General features: G+C 36.2%; 1 protein-coding gene across 1 annotated transcript in view; it reads left to right on the forward strand.

The window, feature by feature from the left end:
* The window catches only part of BAZ1B (bromodomain adjacent to zinc finger domain 1B), a 76,883-nt gene that overhangs the window by 25,979 nt on the left and 24,446 nt on the right, over positions 1-26,458 (forward strand). Inside the window, exons 5-10 of the mRNA XM_081133797.1 lie at positions 4,067-4,188; positions 7,142-7,339; positions 16,820-18,518; positions 23,270-23,408; positions 23,926-24,059; positions 26,239-26,344. Of these exons, the coding sequence (XP_080989923.1) occupies positions 4,067-4,188; positions 7,142-7,339; positions 16,820-18,518; positions 23,270-23,408; positions 23,926-24,059; positions 26,239-26,344 (2,398 nt within the window). The remainder of the gene's footprint in view (positions 1-4,066; positions 4,189-7,141; positions 7,340-16,819; positions 18,519-23,269; positions 23,409-23,925; positions 24,060-26,238; positions 26,345-26,458) is intronic.

Below are 26,458 nucleotides of genomic sequence, written 5' to 3' on the forward strand. Positions count from 1 at the left end.
TCTCCCTCCCTCCTTTTTTCCTTCCCTTCCACTCTCTCTAAAAAAAAAAAAATCAATGGAGAAAACATCATTGGGAGGATTAACTGAATATAAATAAATATACATTCACAAAGAGAATCAAGACTAAGTCTCCCCCTGGGAAGTCATTTCCTCTTGTTAGAAATCTATGTGCACATACCTAGCTATTCAAGATGGCAAAGCAAGTTTGCTTTCCTTTTCTCTTTAAGTTAGAAAATATGTGGTTATGTGTATAATGGGGTCAGAGTAGGTGGGGCAAATTCTAATCTGTTTCACTTCACCTTGCAAGCCAATTGTGGTAGTGTTATTTTATTACTGCTTTTTAAATATATATTGATTTCCGAGAGAGGAAGGGAGAGGGGGAGAGAGAGCTAGAAACATCAGTGATGAGTCATTGATTGGCTGCCTTTTGCACACCCCCTACTGGGGATCGAGCCCGAAACCTGGGCATGTGCCCTGACCAGGAATCGAACCCGGAACTCCTGGATCATAGGTCGATGCTCAACCGCTGAGGCACGCCAGCCAGGCATTAAGATACTTCCTTTTATATCTATATTGTGTAACTCACGTCCCTCCCAGATGGGAGCTGCCGGAATTTTGAAACATTATGATGTCTACTAAAAGTAATTTTTTTGGACTTGGCAATTCTAACAATACTGTTTAGAAAGTTGAAGAACTGAGACATTGCCCATTGGGAAAATTATTCAGACTCTGAAGCCTTCATTTGAAAAAAAAAATCAGTGTAAATGAGGAATTTGGCTGGAATAGATTCCTTCTGTCTCAAAATATGAGTACTCAAAGTGTTTGTATATCTTGATCCCTTTCCCTATGACTGTTAGAGGATCAAGTAATCTTACCTCATATTTAAGTGTTACATACAGAGTTTGAATTAGAATGTTACATTAGAGTGCTGTGTGCTCTGTTTTCCATTCTATTATATCTTTCAAGATGTTTCTGATATTTGCAGATAAAACTAGTTTCCTTGTTTTATTTTATTTTATTTATTTATTTTATCTTCACCTGAGGATATTTTTTTCCATTGATTTTCAGAGAGAGTGGGGGAGAGAAAGAGAGAGAAACATTGATATTAGAGACACATTGATTTGTTGCCTTCTGCAAGCACCCTGACTGGGGCAGGGGATCAAGCCTGCAACTGAGGTACGTGCCCTTGACCGGAATCGAACCCGAGACTTTTCAGTCTACGGGCCGACGCTCTAACCACTGAGCCAAACCGGCTAGGGTGCTAATGTGTTTTAGAGGGACATCTTATCTAGTTCCAAGGAAACAATTAATTAATTAACTAATTAATATAATTTTCCCCAAGGAAACTTTACTGTTGTAGCTGGTCCACCCCAGTTGTTGATACTTTGGTTTTCTTTTCCACTCTGTATTATGAATGCTAATTTTATGTTTTTCAGTTTCTCTCTTCCCTCTTTTTGATACTGAACTTTTCTAATATGTGCATTGCTTAAAGTTCCCAAGACTTGATGTTGACAAATGTTTTGGTTAGGTTTTGCCTGATGTCTTCTAACACTTGTTCTGTAACAGATCCTTGGACGACCCACGATATGTTAACAGTTGTTAATTTTATGCCTTTGGCATCGTGTAACAGGAACCTCTAGTTTTAGGCTTTGGCTTTTTTTTTTTGGAGTGTTATATGGCTTACTTTAGTTTTTATTTATTGGGATAGAACGCTATTGCTAGTATTTGGAAAGAATGGTGGGCACGCTGAAGGATTAGTATTATGATGTCTACTGAGTGTTTTCAGGGGAAAATTGATTAGAATTTTCAAGGAAATGATAGGCAAATTCCAGTATACTAAACATTTTCTCACTAGGTAATCTTTCATTCTACTTTATGGGGGGGAAAATGTATCAGGTAGGAACTTTTCAGCTGTGTTCTTAACCTCTCTGTTATAAATTTCTATATTCTTCCTTCATCTGAGAAGGGAGCTTAAGATACTTGTGCTTTGAACTCCATTTCCTCCTACTTTCTCAAGGGTTGAGTTAACTTTTATTACTCTACTCTACAGTGTTTTTTAACCCTCTCTCTAATGGTTCTTTTCCATTTATAATTGAAGTACCATTTTCTAAAAATAAGAACATCCTGGATTCTGTTGTTCTATTTCTGTCTTATTCATTCAAACCAAGATTCATGAGATGTCTCCACTTAATTATGCTATTATAGTCTAACTTCTGCTTCTTTACTCTTGAAATTGTTGTAATAAGATTATAGGTGACCCCCTACTTGCCAGATCCACTGATTTCTTCTATGTTTTGCTTTTCTGTTACATTTAACACTGTTGGTCATAGTCCTATCTTTTAACTTAGTTGATATCAGTTTCCCCTAACCCTGACTTGGCCCTAACCCTATTTTGTTTTTTTACCTTCTTTTCCCTGCTGTTTTTTAGGGTTTTTCCTCATAGGTTTTTGTTCTTTTTATTATTTAATACGAATCTACTGTTGTATTTCATTCATGCCCACAGTTTTGTTTTTATTTTATTTTAAAAGAGTTTTTAATTGATTTTTTTAGAGAGGAAGGGAGAGGGAGAGAGTAACATAGATGTGATCCAAACACCAATCAGCTGCCTCCTGCATGCTCCTGCCTGGGGCATGTGCCCTGATCAGGGATCAGATCCTCCACTGTTTGGTGCACAGGACAACACCCAACCAACTGAGCCACACAGGCCAGTGCCATGCCCACAGTTTTATTTATTTATTTATTTTTTATTTTTATTTTTTAAATATACCTTTATTGATTTCAGAAAGAGGAAAGGAGAGGGAGAGAGATAGAAACATCAATGATGAGAGGATCATTGATCAAGTCCCCAACCGGGCATGTGCCCTGACCGGGAATCGAACCCTGACCGCCTGGATCATAGGTCAATGCTCAACTGCTGAGCCACGCCCGGCCTGGCTATTTTTTTTATTTTTTAAATATATCTTTATTGATTTCAGAGAGAGGAAGGGAGAGGGAGAGAGAGAGAGATAGAAACATCAATGATGAGAGAACCATTGATCGGCTGCAGCCCGCAACCCGGGCATGTGCCCTGACCAGAAATCGAACCCTGATCGCCTGGATCCTAGGTTGACGCTCAACCGCTGAGCCACGCCCGGCTGGGCCATGCCCACAGTTTTAAACTCAATCTGTCTATAGGGTGATAATTCCCAAACCTAGATAAGCTTAATTTCTTAAGTCTATGTCCCAGGCAATTCAAATTTAACCCATGTAAAGCTAAATTAATCACCTCATTTTTTATGTTGTCTCCCCCAAAGCAAGTAAACAAGAACTCTGCTATTTTTTAATATTCTCTTACTCAGTTTTATCTGCTCTGTCCCGAAGGCAGAAAACTTAGAAACCTTTCACATTCCCACATCTAGTTGGTTACCAAGTCTGTCTTCTAAATACCTCTTAACTCTTTACTTTTCCATTCCAGTTGCATTAGTTCAGATGTTTAGCATTGTATCTTCTGATTTCCTTATTTTCAGTGTCACCTTCCTATTTTATTCATTTTCTAACTGCTAAAAGTGTTATTTTCTTGTCTTAGTTTTTTCACACTATTGATCTTTCCAAAATATGCATCTGCCTAGACCAAAAATCCTTTGTTTCCCTAGTGCCTACAAGACAAATTCCAGTTTCTTTAAATGATATACAAGGTTCTTTATAATTTGCCCTCTTTTTATCTTTTTAGTCTGATTTTTTACTATACTCTAGATTATATTCACCCATACCTCATTATTTGCAGTCTCTGAACAAGTCGTATTCTTTCTAGGTCTTTTCTGCCTTTCTTCTTAAGTTAGACATAGCTGCTCTCTCCTGATATTTTCTCTACCCATCTCTATAATAGTATTTACTACATTGTATTATAATTATTGTTGACTCTGCCCATAGACTTTAGCTAGTTGAGGTAAGGATTTTATAATTCATTTGGTGCCCCATCATTCAGTGCCTGGTACAGAGTAGGTGTTCAGTAAGATAATTGTGAATGAATGAATGCATAGAATTAAAAGAATTATTTTTTTCACTAATTTTCTAATGATTTGACTAGGTGACAGAGCACGTAGATCTCCACGAAAACTCCCTACTTCATTAAAAAAAGGAGAAAGGAAATGGGCTCCTCCAAAATTTCTGCCTCACAAATATGATGTGAAACTACAAAATGAAGATAAGGTTAGTTGGCACTTTTTATTAATCCTTTTACATGTAGTAGATGCTATTTAAGAAAATATCATAGGGCTGGTTTTCTCAGAGAAAATGTGCTAAAGAAAAATGTAAATGAATGTGTTTCTTCAAGTTCTGAGTGGTTTTCTAGTCCTCTAGTCTTAGTAATTATGACTTTAAGTCAAATTGTATTTTCTTTCCTCGGAAATTACATTGTTTTTTCCTTTTAATATGGCTTATTAGGGTTAAGAGTAATTTGCATTTGAGCTTCAAACTCAGTTTGAAAAATAAGAATCTATTTCCAGCAGTTATAGACTTCCTGAGGTAATAGCTCTTCCCAGATAAAAGTAGAGCAGTTTGTAATGTAATTAAATTCAGAAACTTAAGTCAACAATAATCAGTGCTTTTATAAGGATTCTGTGGAACTAACAACCTAAAACAGTAAATACCCTTAAAGTAACTTAGTACTGTGCTTTATTCATTCTAAGATGTTCATCTTTTATATTTTTAATGTGCTTAGAATCAGTATATATGTTAAAATCAGTTGGCATGAATTTTTTTTTTTAGTGGTGCATAAAATGTCTTTCATTAATAGCATCTTAGAGTCTATGAAATATGACATATATTACTTTCAGGTACTCATATTACCTGTATGTAAAATGTTAGAAGCGAGATGGGAGGCTGGGTTTGGAAGTCATCTGCACATTTTTCTTCATCCTTAACTGTTTTATAGAAGAAACAGCTAAGACCTGAGAAGTTTAATAATTCTGTCAAAGTTCCTAATTTAGTAAATGAGATTGGGAAGGATTATAACCCAGGTCTTTTGCTGCTTTAGAGCCCCCCCCCCATATCAGAATATTGACAATTCTTACTCTATTTCGTGGTGAGTGATCTGAAAACATACCTGGATTGTTAGGATTTCTTCATATTTTAAAATTAGATATTGAATACAATTTTTCACTGAGTTTCTTCCCTCCCATTCAGCAAGGTAGCTAGTTAAAACATTGCTAGGGAGTCTCGACCACTTTCCTAATTATCATTTATACTCTTATTGTTGAATGTAAATTGTTTTGTTCACATGTAGTAAATACTGTTCATAGAAAGATAGAAAGTACAAATAAAAAATACATATCTAATCCCATACTCAGAGATGATAATTGATGATTATAGTTGTGATTTATGGTGGTTAGCTTTTAAGTGACTTTTAAAAGTGGGAATATTTTGTACATACTATTTTGTGGCTTGCTTTTTTCATTTTCTCTCTGATAACTATCTGTAATGTCATAACATTTTTTTCCAAAACAATATTATCAGGTTGTGGTGTATATGATAGTTATCAGGGAAGTTTATTTAAAAAGTAGTAGCTCAAGCCCGGCCGGCGTGGCTCAGAAGTTGAGCATCGACCTGGGATCAAGGAGGTTGAGGTTTGATTCCTGGTCAGGGCACTTGCCCAGGTTGTGGGCTCAATCCCCAGCAGGGAGTGTGCAGGTGGCATCCAATCGATGATTTTCTCATCATTGATGTTTCTCTCTCTCTCCCCGTCTCCCTTCCTCTCTCTGAAATCAATAAAAATACATTTTTTAAAAAAGTAGTAGCTCAAAAATAAATAAAAGGTAGTAGCTCTTCCTGAAAGCAGCCAGAGGTGACCTCTCAAAATGGCTCACTCTTCACTTGACCCAGAAATCCCACAGAATCATGCAAATCAGGAGGTTCAAATCGTGTTCACTTTAAGAAGACTTGTGAGACTGCCCAGGCCATCAAGGGTATGCAAATTCAAAAAGCCACCAACTATCTGAAGGATGTCACTTTATAGAAGCAATATTTGTCATTCCATCACTACAGTGATGGAATTGGTAGGTGTGCCCAGTCCAAACAGTGGGGCTGGACACAGGGTCTGTGGCCCCAAAAGTGCTGAATTTTGCTGCACATGCTTAAAAATGCAGAGAGTAATGCTGAACTTAAGAGTTTGGATGTAGATTATCTGGTTATTGAGCACATCCAGGTGAACAAAGCTCCTAAGACCTGGTGCAGAACTAATAGAGCTCTTGGGTGGATTAACCCATACGTGAGCTCTCCCTGCCACATTGAGATGATCCTTACTGAAAGAGCAGATTGTTTCTAAACCAGAAAAGGAGGTTACACAGAAGCAAAAGATATCCCAGAAGAAACTGAAGCAACAAAAACTTAATGGCCCAGGAGTAAAAAATAAAAAATAAAAGTAAAAGCAGAAAAAAATAAAAATGTGGACTCCCAGGCCTAACTGCCAAAGAGTTTTCTGATTCAGTAAGTTTGAGGTGAGGCCCAAGCCTGTGCATTTTTTTAAAATATGTTTTTATTGGTTTTTAGAGAGAGAGAAACGTGAATCAGTTGCCTCCTGTACACACCCCGATCGGGGATGTACCATACAACCTGGGCATGTTCCCCTACGAGGAATCAACTGGCAACCTCTTGGTGCATGGGATTGTGGTGCTCAACCAACTGAGCCACACCAGCTAGTGTTAGCTTATGCATTTTAATAGCTCTGTAGATGATTCTAATAAGTTTGTCATGATTGAGAAAAGTGTTTTCCCCAGTGGCTGCATGGTGTCCATTATATGGTTGTATTTTGATTTTAAAAATGAATCCCTTATTGATGTATCTTCATGTAGTGGTCTCCCCCCCCCCCTTTTTTGCTTTTATAAGCAGTTGATAACTGGTTCATTTATTTCCAATATTTTCATATGAGAATTTTTGGTTCAATGGGTTTACACATTTTTAAGACTTTGATACGTATTGACAAATTGCCTAGGAATTAATTAATTAACTTTCTGTCTCTGAAAATTATTGTTTTTCTCCCACCTAGTTTATAGTTCTATTTTATAGATAGAATTATGTTTTTTCTGGAGAGACCATAAATCTTTGTTCTAATTGGTTAATTGCTCTTTTCACCTCAGTGATGCATTGTTTATGTTTGTTAACCTAGATCATCAGTAATGTACCAGCAGACAGCTTGGTTCGAACAGAACGCCCCCCAAATAAGGAGATACTTCGATACTTTATACGGCATAATGCCTTACGGGCTGGCACTGGTGAAAATGCACCTTGGGTAGTAGAAGATGAATTGGTGAAGAAATATTCCCTACCGAGCAAGTTCAGTGACTTTTTACTTGATCCATATAAGGTAAGGTCACTATTAATTTTTGGACAGCAGGGTAGAACACTATTATATGAGTTTATTTTCCCAGATGGGTCCAATAGGATTAGATTTATAGCAGATTTTGGACTCTAGCATCACATAAGGAATTCAAAAATTTTCAGATACATATGTTTTATATAGATTATGATGTGCAGGGTTGGTAGGGGAGAAGTCATGCTGAGCATCTCCCCTAGTTCAATTTATTTTTTACATAATTAAAAAAGTATATACATGCACTTTTTTACCTCAGATCTTTCTTGTAATGAGGTATGGTATAAACACAAAAACATATTTTGCGAATTGAATCCTAAAGATGAAAACTGATTTTGTACATGAGAAAAGATGATCAAATATACTGGCAGCTTTAAAAAAGACTTGGAATGAATATTACTTTGTATGACAGGTTTGTAGCATTTCTGTCTTGAGAACATGTTTTTTTCTTTATCTCATTTGATCTCCAGAACATTGTTATAAAGCTGTATGGTATGTATAAATATATTAATCTTATTTTCCAGATGGGAAAACAGACTAATCTAATTAGAGCGAATAGAAAGTGAATGGCAAAAGCCAAGACAATGGCCTTTGATTTCTGATTGTCTTCTCTATCTCAGGGTTTCTCCAGTAAGATTTTAATGTAGTTTGTGAGAGTTTTTTATGTAAGTTGTGAGAGTATTTATGCTTCGTATGTTAGTAAATTTATTTATTTGCATACTGATGTTTTCATCTTGGTCTCTGGGCCAGAAGGGGAAGGAGAGAGCTGCTGGTCCATTGAAACTAAGTTTGAGTTCCAGGATTTCTTCCCCCACCTCTTGTTTTTTTAATTGTGAAAAACTAAGGATATCTTGAGTCATAAAACCAAATTATTTCAATTATCTTAGGTTGACTTTGCTGACAAAAGTATATTGAGACGTAATTTTATTTCTTTAAACACTGATGAAGACCTCTAACCATAGTTTAGCATTTGGCATGTTTTCTTACTCTAGACCAACATGATTAAGCATTATCTTTCATTATGCTCTTTAAATTTTTATTATTTGTGTAAAAAGAAGGATTTAGGAATTAATTGGCTTTTTCTAGATGAGGACTAAATTGTCCATGGAACTATAGTAAACTTAAATTTTTTTCCTTAATATTTTTTCCTTTTATTTTATTTTTGGTATTTTTATTTACTGGGGAAAAATTTTAATTCATTGTCATTTCATTGCTGTAAATTTTGAAACTAATATGGCTTTTAGTAGTTATAACATGAGATTACTATTTATACTGTATGAGAATCCTGTATAAAATTATCTCGCCCTTGTTGATGTGTCTCAGTGGTTAGAGCATCAGCCTGTGGACCAGGTGGGCGTGGGTTTGATTCCTTTCAGGGGCACATATGGTACCTGGGTTGCAGGTTCATTCCTTGGCCCTCATCAGGGCTCGTGTGGGAGGCAAGCAATCAATGTCTTTTTCACACATCAATGTTTCTCTCTCTCTCTCTCCTCCCTCCTTCCCCCCCTTCCACTCGCTATAAAAAATCAATAGAAAAAATATCCTTCGGTGAGAATTAACAAATAAATAAATGAATAAAGAATCTCTAAATGGGCTTTAGACTCTTGGATCATTTGAGTCCTTCAATATTTTCCTCTTCTTTATTTCATAGCTGTCTTTTATGTATTTTAGTTTAGCAATTAAAGCATGTGAATACATGAAAGACTGAGTATTTATGAGTTTAAAGGTCTTTGGGGTTTTCTAGAATGAAAAAGCTTGATCCATACTTTTTATAGGAGCCAGAGACTAGAATTCCAGGAACTTGTATCTTGGAAAGCAATTTCTGAAGAAATTGGCTACTCTCAAAGTTTTCTAATGAGGTCTTGAAAAATGAGGTCTAGCCAATATTGAAATTTGGCTATAATTCATATCGAGACTAGGAAGTGCAAGCTTGTGTAGGCTAAACTGTTATAAGAATGTAGTGATTCAGCCCTGACTTGGTAATGCAGTTGTCTAGAGCATCATCCCGATATGCCAAGGTTGTAGATTTAGTCCTCTCAGTCAGGGCACATGTAAGAATCAACCAGTGAATGCATAACTAAGCGGAACAACAGATCTATGTTTCTCTCTCTCGCTCACTTTAAACTTAAAAAATTAAAAATAAAAAGGTAATGATTCTATGTAATAAGAGAAATTGAGGCTCGTATAAAATACCAGTCTACAAAATTAAGGGCATATACTCTCTTTTTATGTATTTTTCCTATCTTGAACAATAATTTCTTATTCCTCAATATTAACTGTTTGCTATGTCACTGGCTTTTGTCTCTTTAATTTTGCATAAAACTTCTTCCTTCTTTTTGTAAAATTAGTTTTCTTAAAGGCCTTTTGGCATCTCAGCCAGGATAGAACATAGTAAAGACATAGATAAGCAGACCATAAAACAGTGCTTTGGATTCTTTCCTCATCTACAGGAAATTTTAAATAATGCATTGAAAATTAGAGTGATCACACATGATCCACCTATCCTAAAGGCAATAAGTTAAAAAAACATTTTCTCTGTCTTCTTTGGTTTTTTAGAATTTAATCTCTACTAGGCTGCTGAACTGCAACTATTGCTGATTGAGATGAGGCCTGGAGAAGAAGCAAGTTCTGAGTAATTTTTAGGAAAGGAGTGCTGAGAGCTTAGGTGGGAGAGGAAAATTCTTTAAAGGTATAGAATTTTGGAGTGTCATCTGAGTAGGGTTGAGTGTGATGACGAGGATATGTTTGTGTTCTTGTAAACTCTAGAATATAAATTATTTGAGAATAAGAACTACCTTACTCATTTTGTATTCTGTGATGTCTAAAATAGGCATAATGGGTACATGGCTAGTGAATTAATTTCTTTAAAAAATTCTGGTTGTTAAGGAGAAAAGTGCTACTCACAGTTCAGTTTAGGGATAACAATTTTTTGGAGGCCTTATGTCTTGGAGGGATGTTTTACAAGGCAATTGGGTAATACGATAACTGTCATCTAAGATGAAATCAGACATCTGAGTTCATTTCCCTCTTGTAATACATGCTGGTTTAGTGTTTTGTTATTCTATTCATAATGTTTGAACTCTTATTTTGAACTGTTAGATATCTGAGTGAGGGAGCTTTTGGATAGACATAACAAGAAAATTACACTTTTAAAGACATTGGAATCCTGAAATAATTTGGACTAGTTTAATATGGTTCTTGATATATTTTAAAAACATTTTATTTTGAAATAATTTCATATAGAAAAGTAGACAAAATGCTATAATTTTCCTTCATGTAGCTAGTGCTCTTCACATATATACCACATTTGCTTTATTATTTTCTCTCTTTATACACACACACACACAAATTATTTTTTTCTGAGATATTTGAGAGTAGGTTATAAGACCCCCTTTTTTTAATCCTCACCTGAGGATTTTTTTCCATTGCTTTTCAGAGAGAATGAAGGGGGTTGAGGGGGAGAGAAACATTGAAACGAGAGAGACACATTGACTGGTTGCCTTCCATATGTGCCCCGACCTGACGGGGGAGGGCAGGGAGTGAACATGCAACCCAGGTATGTGTCCTTGACCAGGAATCAAACCCAAGACCCTTCAAATGTTAGGTTTGACATTCTAACCACTGAGCAACACCAGCCAGGGCCACAGGATGCCCTTTTACAAAGTAATTCAATATGTGTTTCCTAAAGACCAAGGGTCTTTTCTAATATAAGTCTAGTACAGTTGTGAAAATTAGTAAACTAACAGTAAAACAATGCTATTATTACTTGATCTACAGTTCTTACTCAGATATATCTCAGCCCTTACTCATTTATTTCAGTAACATCTCTATAGCCAAAAAAATTTTGTTTTGGTTTCAATAGAATCCATTTACTTGTAATATCTGTAGTTTCCTCTAATCTTGAACAGTCCCTTAGCTTTTCTTTGTCATTTAAAAACCTTGACATTTTTGAAGAACACAAACTAATTCTTATACTCCTCAATTTGGTTTATTTCCTCATGATTAGATTCAGTTTATGAATTTTTGGTAGAAATAGCACAAAAATGATGATGTATTCTTCTCAGTGAGTTATATCATAAGGCACATAATGTAATTTTGTCTCATTACTAGTGATATTAATTATATATTTTAAAAAGATGTTTTTTATCTCTCCTAATAACTGATGTTTCAAGTAAGTATTCATAGCCCTAAGATTTTTTTCTTTAAATTTTAGCTCTTGAAGTTAGTTTATGAGGTGGAGACTAGAGCAGAAGCATTTAAAATAAGTTATATTAATTTTCTAAGCACTTAAAATATTTTATAGTAACACATTTCACAAATTTGCTGGTAAAGGCATCTAGAGATTGAGACAAGCCCATTATGTGATTGTTGCCTTGAAACTCCTAATATGATTCCTTGGGTGAATGAGAAGAATGAAATAAGAATCAGAATATAGATTTTCTAATTTACCGCCCTTGCTGCCTACTATTAAGTTAAATTTAGCATCTGAATGAGCACTATAAATAAAGTACTTTATTTTTATTTTATTTATCATATGTCCTTTTTTGTTGTAGGGGTTTGTTCCAGATGACAGGGAACAAGTATAGAATTGTATATACCATTTTTCTTACAGCCTCTCACATTGCTGAGACAGAAATATTTTTTTCCTATTTAGCAATTAGGAAGGGCCTTTGCCAAAAATTATAGTATTGTAATCCAGATGCCCATTCTTTTCTCCCTTCCTATGTACTGCTCTAGTAGATTACTTATGTTGAATGGGGGATAGGGGAGACCCTTAGCACATAAGTGGTTTTATACTTTTTCAGATTCCCCTGAGTCCAGCCATGCCGGCTCCCATTTGGTTGTGACTACCCAGCATGCCCTATGCTGAGATGATCCAGTTACTGAAGGACTGCTCACTCGGGGAACTGGCCTGTTGGGAGGGGGTTGGGTGAGTTAATTTCTTTACTTTTTTTTTTTTTTTTAATCCTCACCGGAGGATAAGTTTTTATTGATTATAGAGAGAGGAAGAGGGAGAGAGAGAGAGAAACATTGATGTTGGAGAAAAACATCAATTTGTTATCTTCCGAATGAGCTCTGACCGGGAACTGAACCCTCAACCTTTTGGTGTAAGGGACGACCTCCAACCAACTGAGCCACCTGGCCATTCTTTAATTTTTAAGAGAAAAAAATTATATGGTGTGGCTTGGAAAAACAGATCTTATAAATAAAAATGGGTAGCTGAAACCCTTTCATGGTTTAAGCCATTCCAGCTTTTTTCTTGCATTATTTCTGTATAAAACAATGCTTCTAAGTAGAAGAAATTTAAAGAAACTTATGCTAAATTTGACTTTAAAAAATTGGACTTTTTAAGTAGAAAGAAGTACAACCAGTAAATTAAAGAAGTGGCCCAATTATAAAAGACCCTATTAAAAAATATCTTATTTAAAATAGTAAAAATGAAACAGACTCACATTAGTCCCCGTTTTAGTGATAAATTTCATTTTAGAATGACTTTAAATGTAACCTGCCATCCTTATCATTAGAAAAAGTGGCAGTCTATTTTGTCTGTACTCTGAAGATTTTCCAAGGCTAGCTGAAGAGGATAATTAATTCTCAAGAGGCACATATTTGTCTTTACTTTCTGGCGGGGTAGTGTTTAGTCTTATTCTGACAGCAGTTTTCAACCAGTGTGCCATGGCACACTGCAAGATACACATTGTGTGCTGCAAGAAATTTTACAACATGCAAAACCTGGCCCTGGCTGGGTAGCTCAGTTGGTTCAGAGCATTGATTGTCCCAATATGCCAAGGGTTGCGGGTTCGATCCCCGGTCAGGGCACATACAAGAGGCAACCAATGAATGCATAAATGAGTGGAACAACAAATTGATGTGTCTCTCTCACTCCCTTCCTGCCTCCCTCCCTCCCTCTCTGAAGTCATAATAAAAAATTAAACCAAAAAAACATGCAATACCTAGTTCTTTAGTCAGGGGCACTGACCTCTTTTCCCTTAGATTTTCAAATAAAAAATGACTACAGCCAACACAATAGCCTTTCAGTGTGAATGAATCTAAATTATACCTATTTTTTTGGTTAAATTGGCAAAAAATATACTTTTTGGTGTGCTGCAAAATTTTAGTAATTAGTCTTTGTGTTCCCTGAAATGAAAAAGGTTGACAGTCACTGCTCTATGATATATAGAATGTTCTTGAAATGTGGTTCTCTTTGGAGTATTGGTGTTATCACTGTCCACGAGGAAAATGGAATCTTACATTAATTATCTTTGCTTATTCTTTTGAAATTTATTTCTGGGGAATAAGAACTGGGAAATTCTACTTCTGTGAAAAGTATCCCCTGAAGCACTGATAGTGTTTCTTTTTTGTAAACTAGAAAAGTACTCTGTCGCTTCATACTGAAGCTGATAATTGAGGAACAACCAATTTTAGTCAGGCAACAAAAACAGCCAGCTAGAGGAACAGTAACCTACAATTGCCTGTAATTCTTAAAAGGCAGATTGGCCTTTAAAGTTATAGAACTTGGCTAGAAGAAGCATTTGTTAAGTATAAGACCACTTATTCATTGCAGCCCATATTTATACCTCTTGTGCTGCCTTGGTTCTGAGTTTGTTTCTCTCATTATATTCTTAATGTTTATATCTCATTGGCATTGTAATACAGCTTATTAGATTTTATATCTGCTTGTTTACTCCTAACAAGAACATAGGTGTATTCTTCTATATCATCTCGGGGATTTATTTCACCCTAGCTATTTCCCTGTAGCCTTTTTAAAAGGGCTCATACATAATTCATATTCAGTAGTCTTTAGGTGCTTCCTTGCCTATGGTCTCATTTCACATTAACCTGTCGTACCCACTGACTGTAGACTGCTTCCCCCCCCCCCAATTATTTATTGATTGATTGATTCTAGAGAGAGAGAGAGCTATTGTTCCACTCATCTGCGCATTCATTGGTTGTTTCTTGTATGTGCCCTGACTGGGGATCAAACCTGCAACCTTGGTGTATCAGGACACTGCTCTAATTAACTGAGCTGCCCAGCCAGGGCCACATTGCTCTTAAGTTAGTCCCTTCCACTCAAAAACCTGAAGTTTTTTTAGAATTTATGTATTCTAGATGTTATTTAGTCTTTCTCCTAATCACTTGAAACTGTATTTTTAAAAAAATTGGCTGTGCCTTTTCATTGCTGGTTATTACTTCATTTAATTTGTGTTTTAGCTGCCAGGTTTTTTTCTTTGTAATTACATTCTTTAAAGCATAGGAATCAAGTGTTTTTTGTTTAAGTACACAGAGACATGGTATCATGACAAGTTGACTAGTTCTAACCTATTAACAAATTCTGTATGGTAGAGATAAGGTAGAGGTTTAAAGACACAGGAGAAGATATATGTCTAGGAATGCAGGAAAGTGAGTGAACTAAGGAATATACTGTGATTACTGTGTGGCATTCAGGACCCATTTGAAGGTACTTGGTTATAACTTGAACTAATACCACACACTGTCACTGTATCTTATATTCTAGTCATGTTTCTTTTTTAAATTTTTATTTATTGATTTGAGAGAGAAAACATCGATTTGTTGTTTGACTTATTTGTGCATTCATTGATTGATTCTTGTATGTGCCCTGACCGGGGATCAAACCCAAAAAACTTGGCGTATGGAGATAACTCTAACTAACTGAGCTACCTGGCCAGGGCTGTTCTAGTCATGTTTATGCTGAGCATGTACAGTCCAGGGGTGACTAGATAGAACAGAGCAAGAGACACAAAGGAACTGTAGCCTCATGCAAGATTGATTATAGTGATTGACTGTGGAATTTAATCTGGGTTAGAAGGGCAGGGAAGTGTGAGCATGGCAAAAATGTGATAAAGTTAACAAATTTAAGGTCCTGGTGGGATTTAAGGATTAGAGTTGGGGTACTAGAGAGAGTGAATTAGAGATGTGAGAGGAAGAACAAAGAGAGAATTATGAAATTGAGAATTTAGGGGCCTTATAGTTACTAATATATTCATGAGAATGAGTTCTTGAGATATGGGGAGGGGTCAAAGGGGAGTTTGAGGATCTATGTGGTCAGGGTTGCCAGGGTTCTTTATTTGTGAACAGTGTCTTTGTTGTTAGTGTACTCACTGATAATTTTTTTTTTAAATCCTCAGGATACTTCTTCCATTGATTTTTAGAGAAGGCGGAAGGGAGGGAGGGGGAGAGGGAAAAGGAAAGGAGGGGGGAGAGAGAGGGAGGGAGAGAGAGAAAGAAACATTGATGTGAGAGAGACACATTGATTGGTTGCCTCCTGCATGCTCCCCGACTGGGCTGGGGAATGAACCTGCAACCCAGGTACATGCCCTTGACTGGAAATTGAACCCATGACCCTTGGGTGCGCAGGCCAACACTCTTCCACTGAGCAGCACCAGCCAGGGCCTCACTGGTACTTTTAATAAGAAAATATGCTTCTGAATTTAGACAAAAATATTTAAATGATAAACTTTAAACATAAACCATACCAGTCCTGTCTCAAGAGCAGTACTTTTAAAATTTCTCAAATGTCATTATCTAGCTCAGGTATTCTTTTTTTTTTATCCTCACCTGAGGATATTTTTTCCATTGCTTTTCAGAGAGAGTGGGAGGGGGATTTGGGGGAGGGGGGAAACATTGATGTGAGAAAGACATATCGATTGGTTGCCTCTTGCATACGCCCCTGCTGGGCCGGAAATTGAGCCTGCAACTGAGGTACGTGCCCTTGGCCAGAATTGAACTCCAGACCCTTAGTCTGCAGGCCAATGCTCTAACCACTGAGCCAAACCGGCTAGGGCAGGTATTTATTTATTTATTTATTTATTTATTCATTCATTATTTCAATTTATAGATGGTACTTGAGTTCTGGCTAGGAAATAAATCAGAACCAAGACTCCAACGATAAGAGAACATTTATTAGTAGAATCCAGAGGTAGAAGAAATCATTTGTAGAAGATGGGCTTAGGAAATAAGTCACAGAGGTAAAGGAAGGGCCGTTGTTGCTTGGGTGTGAGTAAGTTAATGGTAATGTGTCTGGGGGAAGGGAAAGGTGCAGGTGTGCTCTGGGGAGGGAGAGCCTAGATTGGGTATTCTTAATCTGGGATCCATGGATGGACTCTGAAATTGTTTGCATAATTTTTGTATGTTTTTTCTGGGGAAAGGGTTCACTGTTCAAGTATTTAAGAACTCCTAATCTATATATAAACAGAAAGCTAGTTGCATAGCAAAAATATCTAATATTAGAGTATAGCCTTTTAAGCCTGAGTATCAAGAGAATTTTGTGTTAAGATGGCTAAAACATTAGCTAACTTCATTTTTTTGGTTTTTTTTTAGGGACATAGTATCTGTGAAGAGAAATGAATTTGTAGTTTTACATGAATAGTGGCAAAGAGCGCCTTTAATATGCTTAAATACTGTTTCTTTAAATTAGTTTATAAAATTAATTTTGCTTCTATTCTTAAATTCTAGTATATGACTCTCAACCCTTCTACTAAGAGGAAGAATACTGGATCCCCGGACAGGAAGCCCTCAAAGAAATCCAAGACAGATAACTCTTCTCTGAGTTCAGCACTCAATCCTAAGTTATGGTGTCATGTACACTTGAAGAAATCCTTGAATGGCTCTCCACTCAAGGTGAAGAACTCAAAGAATTCCAGATCTCCAGAAGAGCATCTGGAAGAAGTGATGAAGATGATGTCAACCAACAAATTACATGGTAACTTTCACATTCCTAAGAAAGGCCCACCTGCCAAAAAGCCAGGGAAGCACAGTGACAAACCTTTGAAAGCAAAGGGCAGAAGCAAAGGCATCCTGAATGGACAGAAATCCACAGGGAATTCCAGATCTCCAAAAAAGGGCCTGAAGACTCCTAAAACCAAAATGAAGCAGATGACTTTGTTGGATATGGCCAAAGGCACTCAGAAGATGACACGAGCCCCACGAAATTCTGGGGGTACACCCAGGTCCTCTAGTAAACCTCATAAACATCTGCCTCCTGCTGCCCTACACCTTATTGCCTACTACAAAGAAAACAAAGACAGGGAGGACAAGAAGAGTGCCCTGTCATGTGTTATCTCCAAAACAGCTCGTCTTCTCTCCAGTGAAGATAGAGCTCGTCTCCCAGAAGAATTGCGAAGTATTGTTCAAAAACGCTTTGAGCTTCTAGAGCACAAAAAGAGGTGGGCCTCTATGTCTGAAGAGCAACGCAAAGAATATTTGAAAAAGAAGCGAGAGGAGTTGAGAGAAAAGTTGAAGGAAAAAGCCAAAGAGCGGAGAGAGAAAGAAATGCTTGAGAAACTAGAAAAACAAAAGCGATACGAGGACCAAGAATTAAATGGGAAAATCCTTCCAGCATTTAGATTGGTGGATACCCCCGAAGGGCTGCCCAACACACTGTTTGGGGATGTGGCCATGGTGGTGGAGTTCTTGAGCTGTTACTCTGGGCTACTCTTACCAGATGCTCAATATCCTATTACTGCTGTGTCCCTTATGGAAGCCTTGAGTGCAGAAAAGGGTGGCTTTTTATATCTGAATAGAGTGTTGGTCATCCTCTTACAGACCTTATTACAAGATGAAATAGCAGAAGACTATGGTGAATTGGGAATGAAGCTGTCGGAAATCCCTCTGACTCTGCATTCTGTTTCAGAGCTAGTACGGCTCTGCTTGCGCAAATCTGATGTTCAGGAGGAAAGTGAGGGCTCAGACACAGATGACAATAAAGATTCAGCACCATTTGAGGACAATGAAGTACAAGATGAGTTTTTAGAGAAGCTGGAAACTTCTGAATTTTTTGAGCTAACATCCGAAGAGAAGCTACAGATCTTGACAGCACTCTGCCACCGGATTCTCATGACATATTCAGTGCAAGACCACATGGAAACGAGACAGCAGATGTCTGCAGAGTTGTGGAAGGAACGGCTTGCTGTATTAAAGGAAGAAAATGATAAGAAGAGAGCAGAGAAACAGAAACGGAAAGAAATGGAAGCCAGAAATAAAGAAAATGGGAAAGAGGAGAATGGGTTAAGCAAAACTGATAGGAAAAAAGTTGTGAAATTTGAGCCCCAGGTAGATATGGAAGCTGATGACATGATAAGTACTGTGAAAAGCAGACGGCTGCTTGCCATTCAGGCTAAGAAGGAGCGTGAAATCCAGGAGAGAGAAATGAAAGGTAAAATCTTGTGATAAGAAAAAAGGGGAAGCCCTTTAGAAGATAGTAAAAGTAAGAAAATTACTGAGGTAATGGTAGAGTCTCTATTTGTCATAACTATTTAGTTATTTCTCTATGTAATAACCTGGACCCTACTATGTAATAGTCTAGTAGAAGTGTGTGCATTCTGCAGTTAATGATAATTTGACTTAGATAATGTGATGTTGACATCTTTTCTGGGTTGGACAAAAATCTACAAATAGGTACAGTGGAAATAATATATGACTAGGGAATTGCTGATATGGGTTCAAACTCTACCTCTGACTTAGCTATATCCTTTTGGTCAAGTGATTGGCTTCTTTCACTTAGTATCTATGACTCAGTTTCTTCGTGTTTGTAAAGATTGTTGTAACAGTTGAATGACAAGGCATTTGAAGCCCTCTGCACAGTTGCCAAATTAGATGGTAATCTTTCCCTTATTAAGATATAAGAACATAAAAGTTTTGGGCTTTGATGGCACCATCAAATCTCAAATTTTAAATAGCTTTATTAAGAAGTAATTCATATATCATGCAGTTCTTCCATTGATAGTGTACAATTCAGTGGTTTTAAATACATTCACAAATAAGTGCAACCTTTACCACTCTTTTATATATATATTTTTATATTTATATATTTTTATTGATTTCAGAGAAAGGAAGGGAGGAGGAGAGAGAGAGAGAAACATCAATAAAGAGAGAGAGTCGTTGATCAGCTGCCTCCTGCACGCCTCCTGCTGGGGAGCGAGCATCCTACCTGGACCTATGCCCTGACCCGGAATCGAACGGCGATCTCCTGGATCATAGGTTGATGTTCAACCCCTGAGCCATGCTGACTGGGCAGGACACTTTTAGAATATTTTCATCAACTCAAAAAGAAACCCCATACCCTTTAGTTATCATCACCCCACCTACCTCCCCAGATCTAAGTAACCACCAGTCTACTACTGTCTCTCTAGATTTGCCTGTTCTGACATAACATGTAGATAGAATCATATAATAAATATGTGATCTTTTGTGATTGGCTTCTTTCACTTAGTATATATGTTTTCAAAGTTCATCCATATTGTAGCATGTTTCAGTAGTACTTCATTCCCTTTAATAGAATACTATTCCATTGATTGGATATATCACATCTTGTTTATCAGTTGATGGACATTTGGTTTGTTTCCTCCTTTTTGGCTGTGATGAGTAATGCTGCTGAAAGCAGGGTGTACAAGTTTTTGTATGGATGTCTCTTTTTATTTCTTGTGGGTATATAACTAGGTACATAATTGCTAGGTCTTATGGTAACTCTGTTTAACTGTTTGAGAAACTGCTAGACTGTTTTTCAAAGTGGATGCACAATATTACTTTTCTATGAGCAGTGTATGAGGGTTCTGATTACTTGTCTGCATCCTTACCAACACTTGTTGTTATGTGATCTGTGGATTATGGTGGTTGTGAAGTGGTATCTTATTAAGGTTTTGATACACATTTCTTGATAATTAATGATGTTTAGCATCTTTTCATGTGCCTATTGGTCATTTGTATATCTTCTTGGGAGAAATGCTAATTCACATCTTTTGCCCATTTTCAAATTAGATTATTTGTCTGTTATTATTATTGACTTGTAAGAGTTCTTTGTATATTCTAGATACAAATCCCTTTTCTCTCGGGTATATGATCTGCAAATATTTTCACCTGTTTTATGCATTGTCTTTTTATTTTTTTGATAATGTCCATTGAAGCACCAATTTAAAAATTTTTCATGAAGTCCAATTTATCTATTATTCCCCCCATTGGTTGCTTGTGGTTTTGGTGTCATATCTAAGAAACTATTGCCAAATCCAAGGTCATGAAGATTTACCCCTGTGTTTTCTTCTAAAAGTCTTACAGTTTTAGCTCTTACATTTAGGTCTTTGATTAATTTTCAGTTAATTTTTGTATGTGATATGAGGTAAGAGCCCAACTTTATTCGTTTGTGTGTGGCTATCCAGTGATGTCCTATTATTGTTTGTTGAAAAGATTATTCTTTCCTCCATTGAACGATCTTGGCACCTTTGTAAAAAATCATTTGACTGTAGATGTGTCGATTTATTTCTGGATTCTCAATTCTGTTCCATTTATCTATATGTCCCTTACACCAATATTACAGTGGCTTGATTACTGTTGTCTTGTAGTAGTTGTGGAAGTGGGGAAGTGTGAATTCTCTAACTTGTTCTTTTTCAAGATTGTTTTAGGTCTTCTGGGTCCCTTGCAATTCCATAGTACTTTTTAAAAAAAATAAATGTCTTTTTTGATGTCAGAGAGAGGAAGGGAGAGAGAGAGAGAAACATTAATGATAAGAGAATCATTGATTGGCTGCCTCCTGCATTCCCCCAACTGGGGATCGAGCCCGCAACCCAGGCATGTGCCCTGACTGGGAATTGAACGGTGATCTCCGGGATCCTAGGTCGATGCTCAACCTGCTGAGCCATGCCCGCCTGGGCTCCATAGTAATTTTAGAATCAGCTTGTTAATTTCTGCAAAGAAGCCATCTGGGACTCTGTTCAAGATTGCTTTGAATTTATAGGTTGATTTTGGGATCTATAGATTAGAACTATAGATCTAATATACCTGTTGCCATCTTAATGATATTTTATCTTCTGATCCATGAATATGAGATGTTTTTAATTTATTTAGATCTTTAATTTCTTTCAATGTTTTGTAGTTTTCAGAGTGTAAGTTTTGTATTTCTGTTGTTAAATTTATTTCAAATTAATCTTGACACCCAAGAGTTCTGCTTTGCCTTCCTCATTCTATATTTGCATCTTTTTCTTGTATCACGAGATCCCTGGCACCTATGGATATCAGTATATTTTTTCTCTTAATTTATTGGAGTGTCACTTGTCAACAAAACTATACAGGTTTCAGGTGCACAACTCCACAACACAACGTCTGTACACTGCACTGTGTGTACAATACCCCAAGCCAAGCCCCCCCCCCACCGCCAACAATCACCACACTGTAGTCTGCATCTCAGTTTTTTCTTTTCTGTTTAGTTGCCCTACCCCCCACCCACTATCTATATCAATATTTACTTATTTGATCAATCTTACAATGTACACAAAATATTTTTTAAGACTAAACTGTTTTGATCACTGTTACAGTTTTAAACCTTATAGAAGTTGCCAGCCTATGAAATGAAGATGGTAAAAACCGTTTCTCAAAGTTGGATGCTTAGGGTTGGATAGACACCTAGAAATAGTCTTAAATTATGTGTGAGAGATTTTAGATTAAGTCAAACAGCTTTGTTACTTTATTAGCTCTTTTATTAGAAAATATGTAATATTCTAAAACAGATTTTAGGTTACATTACTTAAGGCCATTGAAATGTTTTTATATGCACATTGTGTGATCATGTATATATCTGTACTTTCCAGTTTGAAAGAATAGAATTGCATTCCATATAAAATAGCATGTAGATAATATCACATTTCATTGTGTTTCACCTGAAACAGTGATTTCTTGTTGCTGGTGTTACTCTGTGTGTTATATTTATCTTAACCTAGGAGAAAGGCTAGGAAGATGATATTCTATTATTGATATAGAGATACAAGGAACAAAAAATATTACTCTCTTGCCATGGCCATTATTTGAATTGCAGTGTTCAGGTCTTTCAATATCTAGTTTAGTGTTGTAACTGCTGAAACTAAATTTGGTTGTCTTTTGATGACTTCCCTTAGATTGTTTTTTGTTTGTAGCTGCAGGAGAAGGAGCTTTTCCTTTATTGTGATTCAGCCATTACTCTTTATCATTTACCTTTGTGTACTGATCTCTACTGTAATTGTTGCCTACATAGTTCTATGCAGGCTAGAAAACTTTATTAAAGATTACATGCCATGTTGGTTTTAAATGAGATCTGTCTTAACTTTTTAAAAGTAATATCATTAGATTGATGCATTTTCCAGATTCTCACCATATTGTAGATGTCACCAGTAGAGAATTGGTTAAAAATTCTGGCATTGTAAATGGTAGTGCTTTGTACTTACAGTATCAAAATTTGTGATGGTTATGGAAAAACTTAAAAGGCAAGATAACTGGACTTCTTTGTTGTTGACGGAAATTTCTGTCTGGATAGAGTAAACCCATATAATGATCAGAAATAAGTTCATTAAAATTTCTGTGTTCTTAACAGTACTAACTCAAAAAATAGTATTCAGTATGCAATAATTGCTCTTTTTCACAAGTGCTTCCCTGCCCTTGCTTTATCAATTCTTTTTTGTTTTTGTTTTTTTGTCACCAAGGCTAATAAGCTGAAGATACTATCAATTTCCTCAAGGCAGAAATTTGTTTCATTTTGAAATAGCTAATTCTAGTTTTATCTCAATCATTTTGAGGATCCTATGATGGTCCTGTCACAAAATGTTTCAATTAATTCCATTTAAGGACTGTTTTAAGGTTACATTTAAAATTATTAATAAAAATCAATTCACTTATTAAAATTAATAGGTTAAATTTTGGAGAGAAAAGATTTTGCATTGAATTGATGGCTGAGACATCACCAAAATTCAAAGCACATAGGAGGACCAGATAGAAATTGCTGCCTTTGTATGTCATTTCTTATAACAGATCAGAATTAGGAGAAGGAAACTTACGGTTTGATTAAGACATACTTTATACCAAGCACTTTTCACTCCATATATGATTTAAATTGTAAGAGTGGAATTTACTAGAAAAAAAAATCTAGTTGATTCTTTTTGTCTTTAACAGTGAAACTTGAACGAGAAGCTGAGGAAGAACGAATACGAAAACACAAAGCAGCTGCTGAGAAGGCATTCCAGGAGGGAATTGCCAAGGCAAAACTAGTCATGCGCAGGACTCCTATTGGTACAGATCGAAATCATAACAGGTAACTTATTTAACTTAATTTTTTGTCATTTTGTAGGTTCTTTATATTTTTACTGGTTATGAAACTGTCTAAAGTACTGAGAATAGATAAGCTCCCCTGTTCATGGATTTTGGAAAGAGAATTGCTCGTCACATTCATTGAATATTTATTGAATGTGTGCCAAATGCTAGGGTTACAAAGTTAAATAAAGGCATGACCCTGTTCTTATGATATCACAAATATGGAACTTAAGTTATGGTGATAGGTGACATGTGAAACAAATAGAGGTCTTAAAAAATGGTATTGTATTTTAAATGCATGCATGGCATGGAATCAAAAGTCGAGAAATATTAGAAGTTATAAAAATTACAGATGTTAAACAAGTCTGAAATTTTAAACATTTTTGGTGTTCTTTGTCTTACTTTATAATTTGTATATTTCTGAATGTTTAGTAATATTTAATCATCTTTCCCAACAATAAAGTCATCTGTGCTCATGATCTATCATTATCTTATTAATATGTGGTTGTTATTTATAGATACTGGCTCTTCTCAGATGAAGTTCCAGGATTGTTTGTTGAAAAAGGCTGGGTACATGACAGCATTGACTACCAGTTCAACCATCACCGCAAAGACCATGCTGACTCTCCTGATGAAGATTACTGTCCCCGTAGTATGTATATCTATTAGTAATTTTAGTAGTGTAAATATGAAGGACTGTCTGTCCTCTGTCACCTTTTCCATTTGTAAAATTTCTTTATTGCTTCTAGGTAGATGTATTTGAGTGGGGTGGGAGAATGTGAAATGCACAGAAAGGGGGGAAACTAATATGCAATTACCAACTTTGTTTCAGGCATTGTGTGGAAAGATAAAGAGTTTGAAAACTACTCGTATAAAATTTATATGAGTATAACAACATCTTGTTTGGGTATTAGATTTTATACGAGTAGTTTTCAAACTTTGTTCCTTGCAAATCTCTTTCTAGGTACCTGAAGGGTTAGAATTGAGGTAAGGCGGCCAAGAAGGCAGGTATATGTCTTCTTCCTCCACTTTTAAAATTCATTTATTCAGTATTTATGGATCATCTTTTATGTGCCTACAAATTTTTCATGTGTTATGATACAAGGTAGCAAACAAGACAGATAAGGTTCTGAATGTCATTTAACTAAAATTTTAGTGAGGAGAAAAAACAAATATCTGAAAAATAAGTGACTGAAGAGGGACTGATAATGTTCTTTTTCTTCGTCTGGGGTCTGGTTACATGGGTATGTTCAGTTCACAAAATAAGTCCAGAAGTGTAATTTTCTAAATATATATATGGGGGTGGGGGGAGAGAAAGTATATATACTATTGACCCTTGAACAACATGGGTTTGAACTGCACAGGTCCACTTATGCATGGATTTTTTTTCAATAAATACCTATACTGTTTTTGACCCATGGTTTGGAGTTCACGGATGTGGAAGACCAACTGTATGCATTGATCTATGCCATTTTATATAGGTGGCTTCAGCATTAAGGAAGATAAAAAATTCAGATGGTTAGGTTAGGTCAATCAGGCTTGTCCAATCTCAGCTTTATTGACATTTTAAGCCAGATAATTCCTTGCAGTGGGGGAGGTTATTCTATGCGTTGTAGGATATTGAACAGCATACCTGGATTCTACCCTTTAGATGCCAGTAGTGACAACCAAATGTGTGACTCGACATTGTCAAATGTCCCCTGGGAGGCAACATGACTTCCTGTTGAACCACTGAGTTAGATGATCCATAAGCTTTCTTCCAGCTTTACTTTCTATATCCTAATAAAATTTGCTTCTCAAGTGTTAGATTCTGTTGTGTGTTTTTTGAGAAATCTTTAATTTTTTTCAAAATTTTTTTCTTCGTTTTGAAAAACCCGTAATCCAAACTTTAAACTCACAAAATTGATAAGGAAATTAATATATAGGCCCAAACTTTAAATGTAAGGCATTTTCCTATTATATTAACTATTAGATTGTAATACTTAGTAGAAAAATCTAGTTCTGGTAGACTGTAAATACCCAGGTGAGGGCAGTTATGTTTGAGAGCAATAAATGTGAAATCAGGATTTTCAGACATAGGAGAGGTTCCAGTGGGCTGAGAGACTGAATGTGTTTCAGAAGCTTAGTGGCCAGCCTTAGAAGTTGGGCCTACACAGTTAGAACTTCCTGAGAGAAGGTTGGCATCCAAATCCCTTCACTTCCAGAGCATCCTGGTGAATGTTGGTGCTTCATGATTTCTAGTTCCAGCATGGCAGGCTCTCTTCAAAATTACCTGACGGAAAGGACTAAAAAGGAAAGAAAAGGTTGTTAGTATTGCAGGGGAGAGAATAGGAGCAGCAGAACAAACCAATTGTAGTATGAGGTAAGGCTTCAAATACTGGCTTAACATCTATCTATGTTAATGTCATATATTAGTATGTAAAAATCAGTTTACAAAAATGTTAATCATATCTGACATATTAAAGCTTTCGGGGGTAAGTATTTAGTAGTTTATATATTTCAGTTGACTCTCCTTTACCACAGATGTCTTTGTGTTATCGGAGTAAATTATTTGCTTTGATAGAGTTATTTAGTTATCCATCTTCATTCTAAGTTGTGAAACTCTTAAACTTTGAACTGTACAACTATTCAGCTGTATAGAGAACAAATATCTCAGATAAATGCTTTATGTAAGATACTTAAGAGAAGTTAGCATCTATTGTGCATGTGGATCTATGTAATAGGCAGCATCTGTGTTTTTAGTTGTTAGGTTTGATGCTGTGTGTGGCTTAGTTTTGAAACCAGGAATTGGATATTTATTATATTCAACCTAATGTATTAATTTTTCTTAGGTAAGAAAGCAAACCTAGGCAAAAATGCAAGCATGAACACACAACATGGACCAGCAACAGAAATTGCGGTAGAGACCACCATACCCAAACAAGGACAGAATCTATGGTAATGTGAGCATTCATCTGGCTGCTCTTTCTTTTTCCTTTCAATGTTAAGAAAGTATTTAATATATTAACACCAGTGTGTTAATGATTATCTGTTCAGATCATTTTGTGTAAC

This window comes from Miniopterus schreibersii, assembly GCF_964146895.1.
Source record: "Miniopterus schreibersii genome assembly, chromosome: 3".
In the NCBI taxonomy this organism is placed as follows: Eukaryota; Metazoa; Chordata; class Mammalia; order Chiroptera; family Miniopteridae; genus Miniopterus; species Miniopterus schreibersii.